The sequence below is a fragment of the Podarcis filfolensis genome (genome assembly GCF_964270895.1).
Source record: "Podarcis filfolensis genome assembly, chromosome: 16".
Taxonomy (NCBI): Eukaryota; Metazoa; Chordata; class Lepidosauria; order Squamata; family Lacertidae; genus Podarcis; species Podarcis filfolensis.
This window is the reverse complement of record NC_139620.1, coordinates 19736225-19759722: the sequence shown is the minus strand read 5'-3', so window position 1 is coordinate 19759722 and position 23498 is coordinate 19736225. Positions and strand designations below refer to the sequence as shown.

The following is a 23498-nucleotide window of genomic DNA, read 5'->3' as shown; positions in this document are numbered from 1 at the left end:
TCTGGACAAAGAATGTCTGTCCTTCTTTCATTGGCTGCAGTACCTGCAAACCCCCAATTCATTTCCATGGTTATTCATATTCATTTTAAGGCAGAGCTAATCAACAACTTTCCTGCCCATATCTCTCTGCCCATGTTTCAGTTTTACACCACCACCTGCTTTAGCTTGATACCTTGATTTCTTCTGGTTTAGGGCTGCCTAATCCATCTTCCACTTCCATTTTAAACTCTGTGAGCTGGGTTGTAACCATGTTGACCACAGGGCTTTCCATCATTCCCAGTGTAGTCACGGTCTCCGAGTTGATGCCGTCTTTATAGCTCATCACAGGGGAGAAAGCAGGGTGTTGCTCCAAGGAAGGTGGTGTTGGAAACATCCTCTGCAGATCTGCCACGGCTAGACAAGGTGTTAACACATTATATATACTTTTTTTTTTTAAGCAAGCCTTCCATGATGCTCAAAGCAGACTTGCTGTCAGTTTCAGAATTAGCCTCTCTGAACTCTTAATGGTAGTGGATTCAATCATTTAACCTGAACTCTTTGTTTCATCTGTCCTGAATCTTCCAACATTTAGATTATGAGAGAAGGCTATCACTACTATGGGAATGGAGGTTGGCAATTAAAACGCTCCTCTGAGGAAAACTGGCAATGAACAGAAGTTGTACTATGAACCTGCTATCTTTACAGCTTAGCCAGCAAAGCCAAATTTAAAAACAAAAACAGTACTTTGAATCAAACCTTTCCCTGCCCCACCTCAATTGTATAGTTTTCAAGTGACACATGCCGGGGGGGGGGGGTGGACACGCATATGCACAGCCCTCAACCAGGTCTGGAATGGTTTGCTCCACCATTGGCCCATATCTTTATAATCTCAAGAAGTTTATAAATCAGCAATTCATCTCAAGGTAAAACAAACTGCAGGAGCAGATCTGGGGTATCTAACTTCCTCTACTCTATTTCTTTATCTCATTCTTTTATATCGATTGTGAAACAGGATTGTGACATTTTATGTTTTATGATATATATATATATATATATATATATATATATATATATATAGCTTTTTGTTGATTAAGAAATAATTATTAATATGAAGAAGAGGCTAGAAATTATTCATGCTTAACAATGACGCAGCTTGCTTTGTTCTTCTCAAGGACATATCAAGGTAGAACTGGTAAAGGAAAGGGAAGTCACAGGTTGGGCAAACATTAAGGAATGCAAGTCTCCAAGTCTAGAACCAGACTACAGTAGAGATCCTATCCATCCCTGAGTAGTGAGAGACTAGCTTGCTAGCAATATAACAAAAGGAGAAAGCAACCAAAGGAACTGCAACATAGTGTGAACAGCAGCTGTGTGCATTTCCTAAACTCAGCTGAGACATGCATGCACAAAGCTGAGCTTATCAGTCACGTCCAGACCAGAGGGAACAGCCACTGATGCTACAGTGTGGTCCATGAGCCTCTCTTTGACAGGCAGTTTGTATAACATGCTAAGTATCCATCAGCAACTCTGATCAGTGCTCTCCAGCAGATTTGCCGTTGGGACATCCCTGTGGAGATTGTAAGGCACACACAGCATGCTGATGTCACCCTGCTATTCTTCTAATTGGCAACAAAATGGAGCTTAGGAAAGCACTGGTCTTGCATCCAAAAGGGAAATCCTTCAGAGAGAGACCAAGCTTCTAGCCCATCAAAATCAGTGTGGAAGGGGAAGCAGGTTCTGCTGTCTAATCGTCTGACAACCCTCTCCATCTCTTTCTCTCTCTCGTGCATGTACACTTACTTCTGCTCTTTCTGAAATCTTTTACAGAAGCTGCTGCACAGAGAGAGAGAGAGAGAGAAATGAACATTGAATGGGGCAAGTCCTATCTACTTAACCCTTCCCAACCTGCTCCACACTGTGCCATTCTTTTTGGAATTCCCTTTTTTTAAAATTAAAAAAGAAGGTGGGGGCAACTTTCTGCAATGCAGTGTCATTAAAAGAAGAAGAAGAAAATATTTAATTAAATAAACCCACAGAACTGACTGGGTATCATTATTCATTTTCATGTGTGTCATGCTTGAGAAAGCCTTGCATATTTTAAGCAGCTATAGATCTACTAAAACTGTCAAAACCCAATCTCTGTGTACTTCATACTTCTGCATTTGAGTAAATCAGCACTGCTTTTATGGGTCCATAAAACTCTCTGACTCATCCTCGTGACACCATGGTTTTTCCCCTCAATTTGTTCTCATTACCAGCTAGAGTTAATGAGATAATGTTCAAGAATGATTTGCGGCGGAATGAGAGTTCAGCTTAGAGTGGCCGTGGTATCTCTCTCTCCCTCTCTCGGAAGCAGGAGGATATTGTAATTCACAATGACATCTGTTAGTATCACACACACACACAATTCTATTTTCAAATATACATAAAACATTTCTAAAGCATATCACGTATGCGAGGGTTGCAGTGGGGAAACATCTGCAGATCTCAAAGGACAATACAACTCCCTGCAGTTCCTGGCATGATAGAAAAGGAGCAGGGCATTGGGAATCCACAATCTATATTAATATATGCTGGATACAAAAAGCCCAGCGCAACCCAGATTCTTCTGACTTCACCTAAATATTTAAAGTCATGCTAGGAGACAGCAGTTTGAACATTGGCAAGCTTCATTTCTCCCTCGGTATAAATTGAATGGAGATATATAATGCAGTTTCAATTAGAAACCGTGGGCTTCTATTGCAGGCAGCAAATTCCTTATCCACTTTTTTTAAAGTGGTAGCCTTTAAATGAAGACAGCATAAATTAATATAATTGCATTTCCCTGTGACTTGTACAATCACAACTTGGGTAGGAACACTATGCTTCAATCCACCAGCTAGCAAACGAACAATGGCGTGTGGGACACCGGTACTGAACAGACACAGCTCTTGTCAAGAGGCAGTCAAGCTGTTTATGGGAGCCAGGTGATTTGATTTTATCATGCTGGTTCTATTGGATTTGCAGAGGCTGCCATTTAGTTTCTGAGCTCAATTCAATTTCTGCTGGCTCAGCTCCACATCACTTTCATGGTGCTGGAATTTGTTGAACAGGTTGAACACTGTTAACTCATTAATCTGAGTGTATGCTGGGATGGGCTTCTTCTTTTTTAATGAATGACGCTTGGGCTGTTCTGACCTTATTACCATATTGTTAGCCACTCTGCGTCACAACTTTGGAAAAATAAGCAGGACAGAGATTTCGGAAAATAAATAATAATAATAATAATAATAATAATAATAATAATAATAATAATAATTTATTTATACCCCGCCCTCCCCAGCCAAGGCCGGGCTCAGAGCGGCTTACAAGCAATAATAAAAACAAGATGAATGATTACAACTTAAAAACAAAAATAAAATACAACATTAAAATAATGGAACATTAAAATATTAAAATGTAGCCTCATCGCAGGAGGAGAAGGAAAAGAAAAAAGAAAGAGAGGGAGGGAGGGAATCAAATTGGTTCCAAGCCAAAGGCCAGGCGGAACAACTCTGTCTTACAGGCCCTGCGGAAAGAAATCAGATCCTGCAGGGCCCTGGTCGCATGAGGCAGAGCGTTCCACCAGGCCGGAGCCAGAGTTGAAAAGGCCCTGGCTCTGGTTGAGGCCAATCTAACTTCCTTAGGGCCTGGGACCACTAGGGTGTTGTTATTTATAGACCTTGAGGCTCTCCGTGGGGCATACCGGGAGAGGCGGTCCCGTAAGTAAGAGGCAGCCAATACCATGGAACACAAGAGCAATTCCAACTGAGGCAAAGTGGTCCCCCTCCTGGGTCTCTAATAAGATTGGAATACCAGTGGAATCACCCCAGATAGCTAAAGACAAGCTAAGAAAATTAATACCCATTTACATAGCAATTTTTTCAAAACATGGATGTGGGTTTTTGAGATGATTGGCTTGTACTTTTAATATTAGGTGAAATCCTGGAGACACACTTAACACTTACTTGGAGGGTAAGGTACTGCTGTTCTGCCGTCCTTGCCCAGAGGGCGCTCTTCTGTCCCCACTGCAGGTATTTTTGATGACCGAAGGGCAGGTGAGACAGCCTAGATTTAGGATTTTTTTGAAAAGACCTCATTAAAAGCAAATAATACCTCTTTAAAACCAAACTGGCCATAACACAACTTCACAGCCTTTTCTTTTTATTCCATTTTAAATAAAGCAATGAAGAACACCTTTTAAATGAAAAAAAAATCATTTGGGGGGCGGAGAAACCTAATTTTGCATCATTCACTCGTTTTTAATTTTTTGTTTTAATGGTTTAAAAAGACACCTTATGTCTGTGTGCTTTTTACAAATGAATTTTTTTTTTTGTGCTGGTGTTTTCCATGAAACTGGCAGCAGAACACAGCTTAACCCACATCAGCACAAAGCAAAGTTTCTGGTACCATGGGCAAAGTGAATGGAAACAGGAAAAAAAACATAGAGAATAAGAATTTGGTGTATCTGCTGCATTAGACACAGACTTTGCTCTCATGCTGAAATCTTCCTTTGGGGCAAGAGGAGTGGCTGTGGCATGACATTCCATTTACCACGTAGTTCACACTATGGGGAAAACTGGAGGCTTTCAAACACAGGTTGTAAGCCAATCTGTCAGGGAATCTTTTGCTGTGAACTAGATGAACCTTGGAATCCCTTCCAACTCTGCAATTTCATGAAATCAGATGGAGGAGAAATCAAGTCCCAAAATTCCCTGAGATAATATATTACTCCAAGGGCAGAGTGACACCAAGAGCATATAGCATATCTTAACACATCACACACTTACTCCAGGATCATCTTCATCTGAGTTATCGAAGAGGTTGTCTAAATCATGTAGTGAAGGGGCCAAATCTGTTACTTGTGTGAGGCTACTAGAACCAGCTCGGCCTGCGGCGTTATCTTGCCGTGTGTCTGCAGGGAGGATGGAGAGGAGGGGGAAGGGGGGGGGGGAACATCAAGAATTTTAGAAGTCAGCCAGAAAGGCATTAAATCACACTCTCCAAAAACACAATTGCTGTATTCCAAAGTTTATCTTTTAAAATAATCAGTTGGAGTCCTAGCTGTATGTGGACATATTTTCAGATGCTGAACAACATTACAGTTGTACCTTGGTTCTCTAACTTAATCCGTTCCAGGAGTGTTCAACTCCCGAAACTGTTCAAAAACCAAGGCGCAGCTTCCAATTGGCTGCAGGAGCTTCCTGCACTCAAGCGGAAGCCGCGCCGGACATTCAGCTTCCAAAAACATTCTCAAACGGAACACTTACTTCTGGGTTTGCGGCATTCGGGAGCTGATTTGTTCAGTAGCCAAGCCGTTAGAGAACCAAGGTACCACTGTACTACTATCCCGTTTTCTACTAACTGTTTGTGTCACAGTTCATCACTAAAGTATTACTGCCTTATGATTCTTATTAAGATGTCCAGTGGCATCTTTCACAAGAAGGGCCCGACACATTTTCACAAACCTGTTTTAGGAGCAGAACTGAAAATGGACATTGCATCTTTCCCATCTGGAATGGTGGTGGAATGGCCTGCCGCAGAAATCTCTTTAGTTGCTGTTCCATCTTCTGACTGCAAACAGAGAATTTAATCAACCAAAATTTCCTTAAAAGAGTTAGAAAAGTAAAATAAATCCAGGTGAGTAGTTCTGAGCTCTTACAACCTCACACCCACCACTTTCAATGGTGTTGCAAATAGTTATTTCGGTAACTATGCAATAACAACCTGTCACGTGGGATGTGGCTCCAAACAGCAAATATAATGCCCACCCCAAAGTAATGTTTCAAAAGCAGTAGGCTCAGTCAAAAACCAAAATAGCAGAGAAAGATTTGTATTAATGCAAAATGTAAAATCACCATGGCTTTCCTGAGCTGCAAGATAATTAAAAAATGATAATTTTATGTATGCTAGCAAGCTTCCATATTCAGGTAATGTGTATCCCAACTATTTTAATGAGGATTCTTAAGGATCTTTATTTCACAATCAGCTTTTCCAATCAACCTGGAATGGGGGTCCTGCATCTGCCAATGGCATTGCCAAGAAGTGTCCTACTGAAATGAATGGAATTCTTTCCAGCAGTGCAAACTCCAGGTGCAGAAGACCTGGTTCATTAAAGCCTCCCTTATCCTCCATGCTAGGGTCCCAATCTGGAACACTCTCCTTCAGCATGCAGGCTTTTTAAAAAACAAACAAAAACCAATTACCAACAATCTTTGACTTAAAGGTACAGCTACATAGTTTGTATTATGTGAAGTTTGGACCTTGGGCAGAAGGGAATGTCTCACGAAGGGCCTTAGCTCAGTGGTAGGCTACATGCTTTGCATGCAGAAAGTCCTATTGTTCAATCCCCAGCTTGTCCCAGAAGACTCCTGTTTGAAATCCTGGAGAGCAATCAGTGTTCACAACACTAAGCTAGGTTGGATTAATGCTCTAACCTGGTATAAGGCAGCTTCCTGTGTCTCTATGGCATAGACATGTGGCATTTTAAAATGGCGAAAATATTCAGAACTATTGTATTTACTCATAGGCAAACATAATCACTTACAGCTCAACTGTGTGTATGTTTGCGTTGAAGCAAGCACTATTACACTGAGTGAGTGGTAAGCCATCTGGCAGCATGCAGCCATTCAACAGAGCTTTCACTTTGGTAAGTATATGCAGGATTGCAACCTTAATCAATTAAAATTATTATGTCTAAATCTACAAAGAAATTTTTCACCACAAGACATAGAATTTAAGACTTCAAAGGTCTGAGTTGTAGTACAACAGACAAAAATTTCCAAGCAAGAATCACTGCACTCAAAAAATATTGTGCTACTAGGTTGACAGCATACCTTATTCTTCTTCAGAGATTCTCTATCAGCTCCAAGCTTGCACTTCTTAGTGCCAGTGAAGCTGTATTTGATATCGCCATCCTGAAATGTGTAAGGATCGCTGACATCTCCCAAACATTCACCAGGCTGCTGTATTAGAGGTAAGGGGTCAAGATAATTCATTGCTGGCACTGAGGGGGTTTCTTCCAAGATTTTAAATCTTTTATTAGGTTGTGCTAAGAGCCTAAGAGAAAAGGAAACAGAAAAACAGTAAAGTCTGTTCTGCAGATTTATAGATTTTTCTTACACAAACACAGCTAATATAATTCCTCTTCTGGTTCAATATAGCTGAAACAAAATGCTTCTCTAGCAGAGCATTACGAATCTACTGGCTGACTTGTAAGCTTGCGTTCTGGCCTAGCCACAGAAAGAACAGAATCTTACAGACACATCACTGAATCAAAATCTCCCCCATAACCAGAAACATTATGGTATACTTAGAGCATCTGCAGAAGTGGATACTGGAGAAAATATGGCAATAATCCTCCTCTTTACACCCAATTTTAATGGTTGTTAGCTACCTTTCAGATGTCTTTGAAAATGGAAATATGTGTTGCAATAAAACAAAGAAAGAAATGTTCGAACCCCTATTTTTGGTATTTGCTTTAGACATTATCTTGCTGTGCAGGAACAGGATGCACAAGTTTCCTGTTCTTCCTTTTCCTCTGCAAGATTGTTGTATTGGAAATATAGCTCTTACATTTCTCTCCCAGATATGTGGGGGGAGAAGTATACTTCTGGCACAGTTGTGCAGGATCAAGAGCATCTCATTTTTATGTGCTGTGGTGGACAACATTTTTCCCCCATCAAGGGCTCCATGTTCTGGGAGTCAATCGGGGGGAGGGCAGGAGGGCATGCCAGTGGTAGGTGGGGCCAAAGCCAGCAGTGGCCAGGGCCACCGCTTTTCTCTCCTCCTCATTCCTGCCTAGTGTGGGTTGGTGGGGTAGAAAGAGCTTGCTCTTGACACAAGTCTGAACTGATCTATCTCAGGGGGCTTCTGAAATTAAGATGAGTGCCACATGCGACCTTAGGGCTGCAGGCTGTCCACCCTTGTCATATGGAACATATGGCCTGAGAGCGCTTTTCTGTCCTCCAAGTCCTTCAAGCCTGGTCTCACGTGAAGAGCTCACTTTAGGACATTGATTTAGCCATCACTGAGATACACGTGTGAAAAATTCAAAAATATTTTTGGAGATGTTCAAAGTGCATGCAAGTTTCATTCACCCCTATCTCCCATACGCCCAGCCAAAAGTTCAATTAGCTCTGTCGCAGCCAAAGTAACAAGAACATATAACAACTGTAAAAGGCTCAAGGAGTCTGAGACATGACCATAGGGCTGTCCTTCCACACTGGCCATAATGATAGGGTAAGGTTCATTTCCAAACAGAATTCAGCCTGCAAAACCCTAGGCTCCGATTTAAGCACAGTATTTCTGGAATGGATCTGGTACCTACTGCATTCTTCATCTGTTCTACGTACACCTAGAGATCACTGGCCACTTGTTGTGCTCGAGTTTTGCAGGCACATAAGGGGAAGAGGGGGGAAAGTTAATGAGGAAATGCCCAAAGCCTCACTTTATATGCCCTCTGATGTAAAATGGGCGTTCTGATGTAGCATTCTGGAGGTCTCCAAACACAAATAGAAGGTACTGCTGCAGAATCAATTCTAAATTCCAAATTTCTGGGAAAGTGAAATCAATCAGCTCAGATCTTTGCCAATCCTTTCTAGAGTGGAGAATTTTGTAAAAGGCAAGCTAAAGACCGGATAGCATTTGGTATAGGTATTACAAAAACAAGCTAAAAAGCTCTTTAACGACTTTTAAGAAGTGTAACTGCCACACTCTCTTGCAGTACAAGTATAGCACTCTCTGCAACACTGATGTCTGTGAAAGCAAATTTGAGTATTTCTGTTCGACTCTTATAACAGCTGTGGTCATTTCTGGACCAGGATAGCTTGACCACTTCAAGACTAGATTATAGCAATATACTCTTGAGGGCTTGCACTTCGTTCTGAAACTGCAGTTAGGGCAGAATGCTGCAGCACGATTGCAGACAGGAGTAAGAATCCTACCAGCATACTACACTTCTGCTAAAAAATCTGCACTGGCTGCCAATCTGTTACCAGGCCAAGTTCTAGGTATTACTTAATAGTATATAAAAGTTTTAACAGCTTGGGACCAGCTTACTTGAGGGATTGCCTTGCTCTGGACATGCCTACCCAACCGCTTTGATCTGCAGAACTTCCAGTTTTAAAAGTGCCATGTAGTGTACTTTCCTCATTTGCTTTGGAACTCCCCGCCTATTAATATTAGGTAAACACCCCTGTTATACTGCTTTAGATGCCTGCTAAAAACTTGACTGTGGCAGGCAGGAATATCCAGATACATAGTTTAGTTATGCATGCTTGTTTTTAACATTTGTTGATTTTATCTGTGTCCTATTGATTAATTTCTATATTGTTTTATGTTCACCACTTAGGGGATTGTTTTTTGATTGAGCCATTTGCAATCTTTTTTCTAAATAAACAATCTCTAGGTAAAACAAAGTTAAATATCACATTAGCACAGATTTAGGCTTTGATGAGGACTGAAAGTTCTATGTAACCTCAGGAAACAGCTGGCATTTTCTTTCCATAATTCTAGATTGCTCACAACAGGGTGCACACGTATTTCCATGATCTGAGGCTGCCTTTAGCACCAGAACAGCAAGACAAAGGAAACCAGTTGCCCACATCTAAAAAGTTTAAAACTATCCAATCTTCTCACGGACATGCAGGGACATTCATCATTTCTAGTATTTAATAGCATTTATTAACTGGGCACCACAGTTCAAGAAGGACACTGACAAACTGGAACGTGTCCAGAGGAGGGCAACCAAAATGGTCAAAGGCCTGGAAACGATGCCTTATGAGGAACGGCTAAGGGAGCTGGGCATGTTTAGCCTGGAGAAGAGGAGGTTAAGGGGTGCTATGATAGCCATGTTCAAATATATAAAAGGATGTCACATAGAGGAGGGAGAAAGGTTGTTTTCTGCTGCTCCAGAGAAGCGGACACGGAGCAATGGATCCAAACTACAAGAAAGAAGATTCCACCTAAACATTAGGAAGAACTTCCTGACAGTAAGAGCTGTTCGACAGTGGAATTTGCTGCCAAGGAGTGTGGTGGAGTCTCCTTCTTTGGAGGTCTTTAAGCAGAGGCTTGACAACCATATGTCAGGAGTGCTCTGATGGTGTTTCCTGCTTGGCAGGGGTTTGGACTCGATGGCCCTTGTGGTCTCTTCCAACTCTATGATTCTATGATTATTAGAAGTAAAATCTAATTCTCAATAGTAAAGCCCTTTTTAAATATGTTACCTTCACTTGCTATGATATTCCTTAAGGAGTTTCTGCAATAAACTGCTCTTCTGGGGGGTGGATGGAGGGGGGTATGTTTGTGTTCCAATAGGGTAAAACATGGAGCAAACAACAAAATTGGCTTCTAGGTGGCTACATGTCCAGACAGGGAATCATTTGGAACCAGAGACCATGGTTAACTGAAGTAATCAAATTATTGTTGTTGTTATTAGCTTTATCTTGCCCAGGGCAACCCAAAACAACAACAAAACAGATGAACAAAAAACCCCACATAGATACATTAAAACCAAGAGGAACATCCCACCCACTTCTAAAGGATCACAGAGAGTTAAAGGCCAAAGGCCTGATTATAAAGTCTTTGCCTGCCACCTAGCAAAAAGTATTAGGATACCAGATTACTGCTTTCCAGAGCAGCTCACCATATGCAGAGTCCCAAAAAGATTCTGAAAGAACTCACAATGTAACAGAGCCTAGCAATAGTGTTGATTCACTCAGAAAGGAATCCAGTAAGTCCACAGCAGCTTCTCATACTGAAGATTACAGTGAAATATTCAAGACAAAAAAACTAATCACACCACTCTCTATTGTAGGCCCCTGCCAAGTTCTTTATCACCTTGACACTCAGCTCACCATCTTCCACTTATGGCACTCCCACCTCCTTGGAGACTTCAGAATTCACACAGATACCCCATATTCTCCTTCAGAGTTCATCACCTCTGTTGAATTAACTTTCTACTAGCAGCTATGACTGCTGTGAACTGCTCTGTCTTGGACCATTCTGCTGTGGAATTAGATGACTTGTTTTACAATTACTGTCTCTTTCAACAATGAATGCACCCTACCTCCATTGGTCCTCACTTCGCCCCTTAGATCAAGTGGTCACTACTCCAGAGCCTATGAAAATCTACCCAACCAAAAAAATGACACAAGAATTCACATTGCTTGCTTTCTAGATTTGCTATTGAAGCATTTGTTGCTTCCTCATATAATCACTTCTTATCCTTAGGGATACGAATGTAAAGCAATTTTCTTCAGAATCCACATAATCATCTTTAATCCCAGGTTTACAGCTATTTCATTTGGCCTAACATCTACAGGGCTGCATCAGTGTGGTACTCAAGAGAACCCTTTCCCATCTTCTCCAGGTTTAAAGAACACAGTTCAATGGAGGGTTTGTAGCTCTGCAAGGGGCATCAGGGTCTCCTAACAACACTCAGTATCCTTAGCAAATTATGGTTCCTGAGATTCTTTGGGGGGAAACATGTTGGGCTTTTAATAAATTGTTAGTGGCACTCCTGAGAACTCTTCTCACTTGCTTTTGCTATATTCAGGAGCAGACAAAAATCTCCTGTAACATCTAAAGGTAAAGCACCCCTGGATGGTTAAGTCCAGTCGAAACTGACCATGGGGTGAGGTGCTCATCTTGCTTTTCAGGCCAAGAGAGCAAGCGTTTGTCTGCAGACAGCTTTTCCGGGTTATGTGACCAGCATGACTAAACCATTTTTGGCACACAGAACATCGTGATGAGTGCCACAGCACACCGTTTACCTTCCCGCCAAGCAGTACCTATTTATGTACTTGCGCTGGTATGCTTTTGAACTGCTAGGTTGGCAGGACCTTGAATAAAGCAACAGGAGCTCAACCCGTTGTCTGGATTTGAACTGCCAACCTTGCGAGGCCCAAGAAGCTCAGTGGTTTAGACCACAGCACCACCCAAGTCCCTGCCTAGTTTCACCTTTAGCTACAAAACACTGGTACCAGACCTTCTGACTTTCAATATCCATTGGTACTGTCCCAGATTTGTTTCCAGGCAGTCATAATACATCACCAAAGAGGTAAAGGTCTCACAGTTCTTACAGGGGTCAACAATGTGGTCCTCCTTGAACATTCAACAAAAATGTTCTTATTTGCAACGGAATTACTACACTGGACAACTTTTGAACCCAGTCACTGAAGCAGCAATCACAGTGGGAGGTATGCTGTGACTCTATACACAAAGGCACGGAAACCGATAGCAAGACAATAATATACAAATCTCACAAGTTATCCACAATAAAAGCAACTATGTCTGCTTGAAAACTGCTCTTCCCATTATTGAACGCACCCTCCCAAAACCTTGCAGGGGAGTGGGGGAGAAACAAACCTCCACTCAGCCTTCCCCCACCACCTAAGGCTAATGATTTCAACTGTTTCACAAATATATATATGAATATGGCACACTTTAAAAGTAGTAATCCATGTGTAAACATTTGGTCTAACGCAAACATGGGAGCGCTCTTGTGGTATTTTACTTCTACATAAAAATTATACAGCTCGACCAGCACATACTGCAATTCCACAACAGGAGTGGTGCCATATAAAAGCCTGTCAATGAACTTTAAAAAGTGCCTATCAAGTTTCTTCTAAAATTATGAGCAGAAGGCATTTCCTCTCTAAAACTATGACATGGCATTTCCTATTGGCCTTTAGAGGGAGACATTAATGCACTGTACAATATGAAACTATTGCCTGCCGCTCGTTCAGCCCAGCACAGAACAGGAAACAGCACTGAACCTCACATTTTTTTCAAGCTGTGCTTTTACTCTCCATTTTGTCTGAAAACCTAAGACCCAAAAGCTCATGTACTCATGGCTTGGGTCTTTTTCTGTACTACATACATGCATCGTTAGCCAAGACATATAGAAGGACCACTAGCCATCAACACCCGGAGCAACCTCAAAAGGCAACACCTGGGACATACAGTAAGTCTTCCAGGAGTGTCCTTACCTTTTTAGTGCAGTGCTCTCAGGGGCAACATCCATTTTGGTGTCGTATCTCTCACACTGGAGTTCTGGCGGGCTGAAGTCTGGATCCCCAGTTGAAGGAAGAACATATCCCTGCCATTTATTTGATGACTCTTGGTTATGTATAACCCCACAATATAAAGCTGTCTCGCTGACTTCTGCCATCAGAGGAAGCCTCTGGCCCAAGAGGACTGTCCTTTCCTCTGCACTGGCCATAGGCTGGAGCTCTAATCCATTGCTGTAGAGGGCTGGATTTACAGGAACTGATGGAGGGTCCAAACTGTCTGCTTCCTGCCCCCTTGGCTGGGGGCTAAGTGTGGGAGGCAGAGGGGATGTTGGGGAATGGGGGGAATCCATAGGATTCAAATTCGTTTGTTTGCTTGGGTGCCTGGGTGGAAGAGTGAGCTGTTTTTCATATTTCCTGTTGCTAGGGGCTTCCAAAGAGGGCTCCATCCCCGCCAAGGCCAGCTTTTGTCCCGAAGGGTCCTGCTCCATACACAGCTCTTCAGTGACAGACGGACGATGGTGAAATGGCAGCAGCGATCTTTTTTGGAGTTTTTCCGACTTCTCCTGCCTCTCTGTGGTTTTGTGCTTAGAGGCAGGAGGTGGCAAGGCAGAAGAGGATGAGGATCCTGCGCCAAACCCTGGTTGTGATATCGTTGGTGGACGACTGGAACCCACAGCACAGCGCTGCTTGAGAAGCTTATGCCTGGAGGAGAAACAGCAAGAAGAATTTACCAAGTGGACTGTAAAGAAGAGTAAAGAGGGTGAAGTGTTAAGTTTGTATGCTGATGCATCTAGATTTCTCCTCCATCTCATTTGTAAGTGGCTTTGCAACAGTAGCAAGTTATTTTGGTGATTCGTCTGTTTCGAACTTGTCACTACCTTGACTTTCACATGAACTCCCCTGACAGCTAGATAAAACCAGTCGTCATGAAATACTCAAATCATGTGTAAAGCGTTTTCTGGATAATCCTATGAATTTGTTCTGGAGGGGGACAAAAATATATATTCACTTGCTTGTTTCCTCATCTCCTTAGAATGAAGACTTCTTCTACACAGTCATTCATCATGGAGACTCAAGATCGGCCCTCCACACCAAGCCAAATCTGTCGTCAGTTTTACGGGTAGTGAAAGGGGTGGTTGTCTCTAGAGAGGGTGAGAAACCTCATGCAAGTTCATGCAAAACCCGAACTATGTGCTGTGGCCATCTGTCCCGTCTACCAAGCATACCTTGCTGCAACCTCTGCCCTGCCATATGTTTAAGCCATAATGTTGACCAATATGTCTAACCTACAGAGGCATGGACCTAAGAAGCCCCATCATTGACGCCTTAAGCAAACTGACTCTATGTGGCTGCTTTTATGACAGGTTATAAGGCGCTAGAGAGAACAACCAACTTTTGTAATAAAGCAACAGTTTGAAGGGGTAGGTACACACTCTGATTATAAAGATTGGTATGACTGACCAGGAAGAAAGCAGCTCAGGCATCATACAATAAAGAGTTAATAAGTCCCATCCTTTAAAACCTGGTGCTACAATGTAAGATTTGACCCTGGCCTTAGGAAGCCAAAACAGGAATGCCTTGCCAAATCCAGTGAAACTGCCAGCTCTGGATACAGGCACTTAGCAGACTGAATGGCTTTTGGGGTGATCCCACAATTTTGTTAAGCAGAAGCTAAGCATGTGCTTGTCTGGCACAACCTTTAAACAGAGAGCCCCCACACACACACAAACAGGTATTCATGACAGAAACCACCCCTAATCATCTTGAGAATTATTCTCTTATGCACTGACCTGGAGCAAGAACAGCACACTCTTTGGACTGGATCAACAAAATCCCAAGTAACACAGCTTCTGGGGGCCTCTTCCTCCACGTTAGTAGCAGTAATTTGACTCCTCCTGATACACAAAGAAATAATTATTTAGAAATAAGTCAGCAGTCACCACGGTAGCAGAATTCAATTTGTGATCTTATAAGCTACAGAAAAAGAATGCTGTGATCATTAGAGAATCTTGCAGCAACTACAACTGGGCACAAATCCTGGGCCCTTTGTTGTTCATCATCTTTATAAACAATTTGGATGAAGGCACTGAGGGGATGCTCATCAAATTTGCAGATAACACCAAACTGGGAGGGGTGGTCAAGATGACCTTAACAGATTGGAGACCTGGGCCCCAACTAACAAAATGAATTTTAACAGGGGCAAATGTAAGGTTCTGCACTCAGGCGGGGGTGGGGCACCCAGCACAGGTGAGGGGGCAGCCGCGATGGCACCCCACCGGGATCACGCTGCCTGGGGCGATGCACTCCCCCCCCCCCCCCGCACTCCTCTTCCTCCGCCAGTGTCTGCACTAAGGCAGGAAGAACCAGATGCACAAATGTAAAATGGTGGACATCTGCTTTACTAGCAGTACATGTGAAAAGGATCTAGGGATGTTAGTGGACCACAAGCTGAACATGAGTCAACAGTGTGATGCAGCAGCAAAAAAAGCTAATGCCATTCTAGACTACATCAATAGAAGTATAGCTTCCAGATCAAGGGAAGTAATAGTACCACTATATTCTGCCTTGGTCAGACCACACCTGGAATACTGTGTCCAATTCTGGACACCACAATTTAAAAAGGACATTGACAAGCCAGAACGTGTGCAGAGGTGGGAGACCAAAATGGAAATCAAGGCTTATGAGGAAGAGTTGAGGGAACTAGGTATGTTTAGCCTGGAAATGTGGAGACTCAGAGAAGAGATGATAGCCATTTTCAAATATTGAAAGGGCTGTCACATGAAAGATGGAACAAGCTTGTTTTCTCCTGCTCCAGAAGCTAGGACCCAAACCAAACATATCTGACAAAACAACCAAAGTGGGAAGTACAGAAATTAAAACTAGGAATACAAAACCTTTAGAAATACGTAGTGAAAACCTTAAAGGACTAAGTGTTGAAAGCAACCATACACAGATACCTTTAAGTGTCAAGTGGCAGCTTTCTCTCAGAAGACACCCAGCAGTGGTTGTGACAAGCCTCCACTGGCCCATTTTCTGAACTACACAATAACCTTAACTCTGGGTTGTAACATGAAGCTGCCAAAGTAGTACAGAGCTCCATCCTTCATTCTACAAATTCAATCAGTAATTGGATGCCTTATTTAAGATTAATAAATAATTAAATGGAAATAAATTAAAAGCAAGCCATGTTCCATTTCCCCTATAATATTATTGCATCTTAATAAAGCACATATCCCCATTTTTCTTTTATATATATATGGCTGAGGCAAGAGCTCTTCCTTAGGGTAGAGGGCCATACATAGTTCACTGATAGGACATGTCCTTTGCATGCAGAAGAATGCAGATTCAATCTCCCACACTTACATGTAGGGATGTTCTTAAATTTTGTTTGACTCACAGTTCTTTTGTAGTACCTCAGGTTTCAACTCAGGGTTAAGGCCACACATGACACAACACGAGGAATCTCCTGAACCTTCAAGGGAAGAGAGCTGTGCAATCCCTGAGCTTATCTGACTAAAGCCTAGACAGACTTTCTTCCTACACTCTGTGCAAGCCCTCAACCAGCACAGGTTATTTGACTCAGCTCCGCTACTGAGCCAGCCACTAACCTTCACAACAACAAGACAGACAACGCTTCTACATGGCATATTAAAATGCAAATGAGGAGAATGTTATCTATGGGAGGGGGGGAAACACCACCCTGATAACTGTTAGAACTGGATGCCAACGAAACGGAGGAAAACAAGTGTGATTATTATCTTACTTGGACTGTGTCCTGTTGAGGATACATTCCTTCCAAACTCGGCGGACCATACGATTCTGGAATTTTGGAGGAATCTTCCCTGATTTCTTTGGACTTTGCACAGTGACCATACCGTCTGGTGCTGCTGAATGGCTGACTGTGCTTGGAATGCCTCCACTTTCACCTGCAAGATAAACAACAACAACATAGGATACAGTCATACCTCATGTTGCATTAGGTTCATGTTGCGTCTTTTCGGCTTGCGAACACAGCAAACCCAGAAGTGTATACTTCTGGTTTTGCCATGCATGCATGCGTGCGCAAAAGCGCTCTATCGCACTCCACGCTTGCGCAGAAGCGCCGCTCTAGTTGTGGACTTTTCAGGGTGTGAACGGCACCACTGTATAGCAAAAGGTACAAGAGTTAATTCCTGGAAATGATGTTCTTTGGGGGCCAAAAAATGTAGGATTAGAGTGAAAATTCAAGCCAGATCAGATATAACTTCATTGGCTTCATAAACCATAAATGAGTCAGGCTCACATACACTTTGCTCCAACTTCTTCAACTCATAACACCAGCTCTGGCATGGAGATCTTGGTTTGTTTGGACCAGAGTTCCCCGTCATGCCTAATATGGTGAATTCTGGCTTAACCAAACAAGAATATCCATGTTAAAGTCAGTGCATAAGGAGGGGGAGGGAGAATATGGGTCAAATATTATGTCCAAAACCAGCCTTTCATTTGGGTGACATCTTAAACCTTACATTTATTACCAGTTGCCACATTTATTATCAGACTATGGATTGGTTTGGACACCAACACCAAACTATAATTTAATGTTACATGAACAGGCCTCAGAGCTCCTATAACTGCTTTGTGAACTCTAGTTCCCTCATGCAGTTCCTTTTTTGGTGACAGAGCTTGCTGTTACACTTGAAGTGGGGAAACTATGGTATGTTTGCAACCCAGGATTTGGAATCATGGTTTGATTGCTTTTCCATTTGCAATTTGCAAAACAGGAAGCCAAAGGGAGGAAGAAATGTGGAAATCCAAGGCTTGCTCATATAATGGCAAAACACAGTTTGATCTTTAATCTGAATCAAGTTCATTTTGAAATTACTGCAGAGGTTGTGCTGATGTCATGCACAGTCATTTGGGACTGGTAATGTGTCCTCCCCCTGCGCCCCCGCCAAGCCAGTAAAACTGCTTATGAATGGCACCAGCAACGGCTTCTGTTCTCTGTTATGAATGATATCTTTAGACCAATTGGATGAGCGGCAGGACTCTAAGCATGAACTGGAACAGCAGAGGGAGCTTTGAGCTTGCTTAGCCTTCCTAACTGCATGTCACACACTATGTGCTTGAACTGAAAAAGGAGGTAATAGTACAAATCCTCAACAAGGTCAAACATGTTTACAGAACTCCTTGTTCTTATGTCTGGCATGGCCAGAAAAAGCCTTATGAATAAAACACTGAAAGGAGCCAAAGCACTGCTACATCAGAAGGCGAAAAGGCAACCACGCCTGCCCCTGCTGTAAAAGGACGTCTGTGCCAGGGTTTTGTGTTTGCTGTTCTTTCCAGTGGCTACAAGTGTTTGCAAACCAGGTTGTACAATGGCATCCTGCTCTCTCACTTGGTTCTTACTACACTGCTGTCAGCAGCCAGGGTCTCTCAAGGGACAGTTCCCCATCCCAAGCCTACGTTTCTGATCTGCAACTGCTGGCTGACATGTGGAGCAAGCATCTGTGTGCAGTTGTGATGCTTTCAATAATGCCACAATGATGCAACCCTTCACAGGATCCAAGTCCTGGGGGGCGGCATGCAAACACTATCCTGCACAAGAATGAAGAAACAGGCACCAGCTAGCAACACATTTCTGGGATTTTTATAGACCTGATGCGCTGCATTCATTGACTACCACATTCACAAAGACATCAGTAGGAGTGTGCCTAGAAATTTAGACAAATCCTAAGACGTGAGCCAAATTGAGTTTGATTCTGAAAGCTCTCTCCAAACACACACACACACACACACAGAGAGAGAGAGAGAGAGAGAGAGAGAGAGAGAGAGAGAGAGAGAGAGAGAGGAGGGACCTCTGAAGCAATTCTGACAATGGGAAAAAACAGTGCAGACTGTGTGTCTGCCAGAAATGAAACCTTTCTCCTCAGGCTTCCCATATAAGGAAAACACCAAGGTGGGGAGAGGGAGAGCTCTTTTTTGACTGACAGGTCTAGCTTCCAATAAGAGGAAATGATTTTACCAAAGATCTTCAACCACAGTGCTTTGGAGACGGGATGCTTTCCTCTATTCATTGCTCTCTGCTCATTCTGTCTCTTCTGAGCAGTAACAACTACAGCAAGGTGGTCCAACATGCAGCCTGTGAGCCACATGTGGCCCTCAAGGCCTGTTAGGTGGCGCCTGGAAGAGCAAGGAATGGAAGTGGCTCCTGATGCAGCAGCGATGGCAGTGTGACCCGGCTTCAGGAAGGAGGCATGAGGGTTATGGCATGGTCCTAGAATCCTTCCACCTCGTTTCCCAGCTTTCGGGGAGGTGGACTAGATGACCCTCATGGTCCCTTTCATCTCTACAATTCTATGCTTCTATGCTCCACGACATAAGAAGAGCCTGTGGGATCAGCCCAATGTCCAATCTAGTCCAGTATCCTGTTCTCAATGGGAAACCTGCAAGCCAGGATTTGAGCACTCTTCTCTCCTGTGGTTTCACCCTGAGTTTGCTTACTAAATATATTAAATCTCTTGTGTATTTAACTATATATATTTAATTAAATACATTGTGTTTATTTTAAAAAATATTGAATATATTGCAAACACTTTAATTTACAATGTGGAAATTTCGTTCAGCATATGGCCCACGGGCCTTGTTTCAAAATGCTCTTGCCGCTCACTTGGCGTGAGAGGTTGGACCACCCTGATCTAAAGAGTTCTTTGTGGTGGAGTTGAAGCTTTTTGCTTATATTCTAAAATCAGTTTCTTTCTCTTGTTTTCTTGTATCTACCTCTCATTCCTTCTCAAAGGTCCTATCCATTTAGCCCTTTTGATTTATTCTTGGTGCTGTTTGTTTGACTGAGTCTTTCTTAAGGGTTGGCTTTTGTCTGTTATCCCTATCGCTTCCCCCAAGTCCTATATATATACTAGCTATATCATGAGGCATGTACAGGGTGGTGGTAAGCCATATGCTGCCACCTCCACCCCACCCCCAGAGACAGAAGCGTTGGCAGTTATAGTCCAACGCCATCCATAATATAATTAATTGCTAAAGTTGTTCGTTCTTAAAGCCTTCTCACATAGCTTTTTCAGCGAGAAGAGTAATACTCGCTATAATTAATTGCATCAACACAAAGCAGATCTGCCTACAGTGTGTGCCCAATACTAGAACCAGCTTATGTCCTTGGACATTGGCAGCCATGCAGGAAAGGAAATTATTACAACCGGATATACCTGTGTAGTGCTGAAGGACATGCCTTGCCTTTACCCAAAGTAAGTTAAGTACTTTCATTGATTTAAAAGAGACACACCACTTTAACAACCATCAAGGAACAGCAGAGGATATTAGATTGAGGTTTCACTAACACATAAAGACAACATTTTTATGACTCTGACTGGAACTCTTTCTGTTTCCTGAAAGCTGCAGAGCTCAGATTTTATAGCGCTCCTCAAAATTTTGCTCCATCACTATGCATTAAGAAGCATGTGTTTTGAAAATATTAATTTTACTGAAGGTGTAACTATGCATGGTAGTAACAGACCTATGTATTCAAATGCAAGTCAGTGCCAAACTCTGGTTAGGGGAGGGGTGGAAACTTAAAATAGATACAGGGACAAGGTGCTGAATTCTTCTACTGCTTGCTACATTTGACTTGCACCTTGTCCACCTAAGCAATTCCTCCTTACACTTAATCAAGCCTTTGCTCCATCTAGCTTCACATTATCTACATGGACAGGCCCAGTTCTCCAGAGTTTCAGATGAGGGTCTTTTCTATCACAACCTGGAGATGCCAGGGGCTGACACCAGAAACTTTTGCATGCAAAGTATGTTCTCTACCACTGAGCTATGGTTTTCTCCAGTGCTGGGAGTGCAGTGGTGTTGATGGTGTTAGAAAACCTCCTCCAGTCCCAATGATAGCCCCCCACCAAAGTCTGCTATTCACACGATAAGTGATGTTTCTGTTCACTGGTGGTCCCAAACTTGGTTGCCGTCTCTACAGCTGTTTAAAATTTAAAAATGAGATGTGCTCATTGCAACTACTGTTGATGTGCCACATCTAGTTTGCCCCAAGGGCTAGAAGAAAGTCCCACCAGGGGAAATACAGATAGCAGGAGGGGATGAACACAAAACATAGCAGACAGAGGAAAGATCCAACAAGCTCTCCCTCCACTTTTTATATGAACTGAGCATGAGCTGTCTCAGAGAAAGAACTGTGTGGTAGGAGCTGTGCTGTCCTCCTGGCCAGGGCACTGTCTCCTGCTCTGCTCCTGAAAGTGACTCGGCCGGGACAGGGAGAGAGAGTTTCCAAGGAGGGCAAGACAGCCAGAACCAGCATTGACATTGGCAAGGAAGCAGGGTACCTCTATCCAGCACCCTCCTACAAGGAATCCAGCTGCCATCTAGTCAAGGTGTACAAGAGAAGAACTGTGTGGCAGGTGCTGCCCTGCTGTCCTGGTCTGGGCCCTGTCACCTGCTATGAATCCTGGATCTGATGTGAGCAGGAAGAATACTTCTGAGTACAGCCTGGTCTTTATTAAGGTGAAGACTGCAAGAACGACCACTGACATCGGCAAGGAGCTTCTGTTCTTCTTCTAGACAGGCAGAATACACATAAAGGTTTTAAAAGAACTGTAAGGTGTCTTCCTCGCTTACCTATGACGGTCTGCTCTGGAGAGGTGGGTGGTGTGAGTAACATTCCACAACTGCTGGGATCTTTCACGTTGCCAGCTCCCTGCTGTGTCATGCTGTTGTGGGCTCCTAGCGTGGAAGTGTTCTGTGACACAGGAATATCATTTTGCGAGATAAGAACGAAAGCTGAAGGATATACCATTCGGACGCCACCTGTTAAGGCAGGAGTGAAGCGACAAGAGTAGGCTATGAATGCTTTTAAACGTTTCCGATTTAGCGAAATTGTTTCTGCTTCGATACACAAATTTTAACTACACAGCCAAAATCCATTATTCATAAACATCATGTTTTTGAAACGGTCACGTTTGTAACTAATAGGCAGCACGGATCAATAGTCTGAGATCATCGTGAGCTAGAAGACAAAGCAGCTACCAAATCTTAAGGCCAAGTAGTATCTCCAAAATTCTTTAGTATTAACAGATCCACAGTAAAGACTGCTACATATTGAACAGGGCTGCGTTTTTTAACTTTTTGAATGGCGGTCGCAGGAGGGGAAAAGCTATATGAGCAAAATATTGAACCTTACCAACTATGACTTCTACTGCCACCGGAAAATCGTCATCATATCCCAGTTCTTCCTCTTTCAAGTTCTCTTTCTTCTTCAACACCATTGGGTAAAAATACTGCCACTCCTCAATTAGCTTCCGGGTTGCTGGGTCTGACATCTTGTATGCTTGGCCCGTTAATGTACCACTTAAGCCATAAGGGCTTATCAACACTGATAAAACAAGGGGGGAAAGAAAACAAAAATATAGTTCGGCATACAACCTCACCTCAGGCCCCAGCACACATTGCAATAGCCTAAACAAATTTACTCTGAAGTCAGCCCCACTATTCCATGGGGTTTACTTTCCAGGAACTGTGAGCTGCCCTGGGATCTATGAATGAAGGGTGGTATAACAACAACAACAACAACAACAACAACAACAACAACAACAACAACAACAACAACAACAACACCGTATTTTTCACCCCATAGGGCGCACCGCCCCATAGGACGCACCTAGTTTTTTTGGCGGGGAAATAAAGAAAAAAAATTATTTCCCCCCCCCAGGCGCGGGGCTGGCAGGGGGGAAGCCCGAGCTTCCCCCGACCCCAGCACCCAGAACAGCCTGCTATCCGCAAGCCTAGGAAGCCCAGCGGGAATTCGTGCCGGTGTCCCCAGGCTTGCGGAGAGCTGCGCGAAGCCCGGACACGCTCTTCAGCGCGCCCCAGGCTTCAGAATGCAGGCAGCTCTGCGCAACCCTCGGGAGACCGCCGCGACTTCGCGCCGGGCTCCCTAGGGTTGCGCAGAGCTGCGGGAAGCCCGGGACTGCAGGCAGCTCTGCGCAGCCCTCGGGAGCCCAGCGCAACTTCGCGCCGGGCTCCCTAGGGTTGCGCAGAGCTGCGCGAAGTCCAGGACTGCAGGCAGCTCTGTGCAAAGCTTGGGAGACCGGTGTGAAGTCGCGCCGGTCTCCCAAGGGTTGCGCAGAGCTTCCTGAAGCCTGGAGAGCGAGAGGGATCGGTGCGCACCGACCCCTCTCGCTCTCCAGGCTTCAGTGAAAGCCTGCATTCGCCCCATAGGACGCACACACATTTCCCCTTCATTTTTGGAGGGGAAAAAGTGCGTCCTATAGGGCGAAAAATACGGTAATAATAATAATACAACCAAAATGTTGCCCTAATAAGTAGCTTCTTACTATACACAGCTCATAAACACACACACAAATTAGAAGTATTTTGGCTGGGGGATTGTGGGGAAGAAGCATGTTTTAATTCTGGCCAAATGTATATATATTGTTGTCAATTCAATTTAAAATTGGCTCCTAAACCTTGCAAACCTGGCCAAAG

The 23498-nt window shown here is 43.4% G+C and overlaps 1 protein-coding gene across 2 annotated transcripts in view; it reads right to left on the bottom strand.

Annotated features, from left to right (window-relative positions):
• Positions 1 to 23498, bottom strand: part of MED13L (mediator complex subunit 13L) — a 163838-nt gene that overhangs the window by 34082 nt on the left and 106258 nt on the right. For both annotated transcript variants that reach the window (XM_083589649.1, XM_083589650.1), the window contains exons 6-15: positions 22195 to 22386; positions 21633 to 21821; positions 16777 to 16939; positions 14804 to 14908; positions 12990 to 13715; positions 6834 to 7056; positions 5466 to 5571; positions 4788 to 4912; positions 3966 to 4065; positions 173 to 393 (exon numbers count right to left, since the gene is read on the bottom strand). In XM_083589649.1, coding sequence (XP_083445775.1) covers positions 173 to 393; positions 3966 to 4065; positions 4788 to 4912; positions 5466 to 5571; positions 6834 to 7056; positions 12990 to 13715; positions 14804 to 14908; positions 16777 to 16939; positions 21633 to 21821; positions 22195 to 22386 — 2150 coding nt within the window. The remainder of the gene's footprint in view (positions 1 to 172; positions 394 to 3965; positions 4066 to 4787; positions 4913 to 5465; positions 5572 to 6833; positions 7057 to 12989; positions 13716 to 14803; positions 14909 to 16776; positions 16940 to 21632; positions 21822 to 22194; positions 22387 to 23498) is intronic.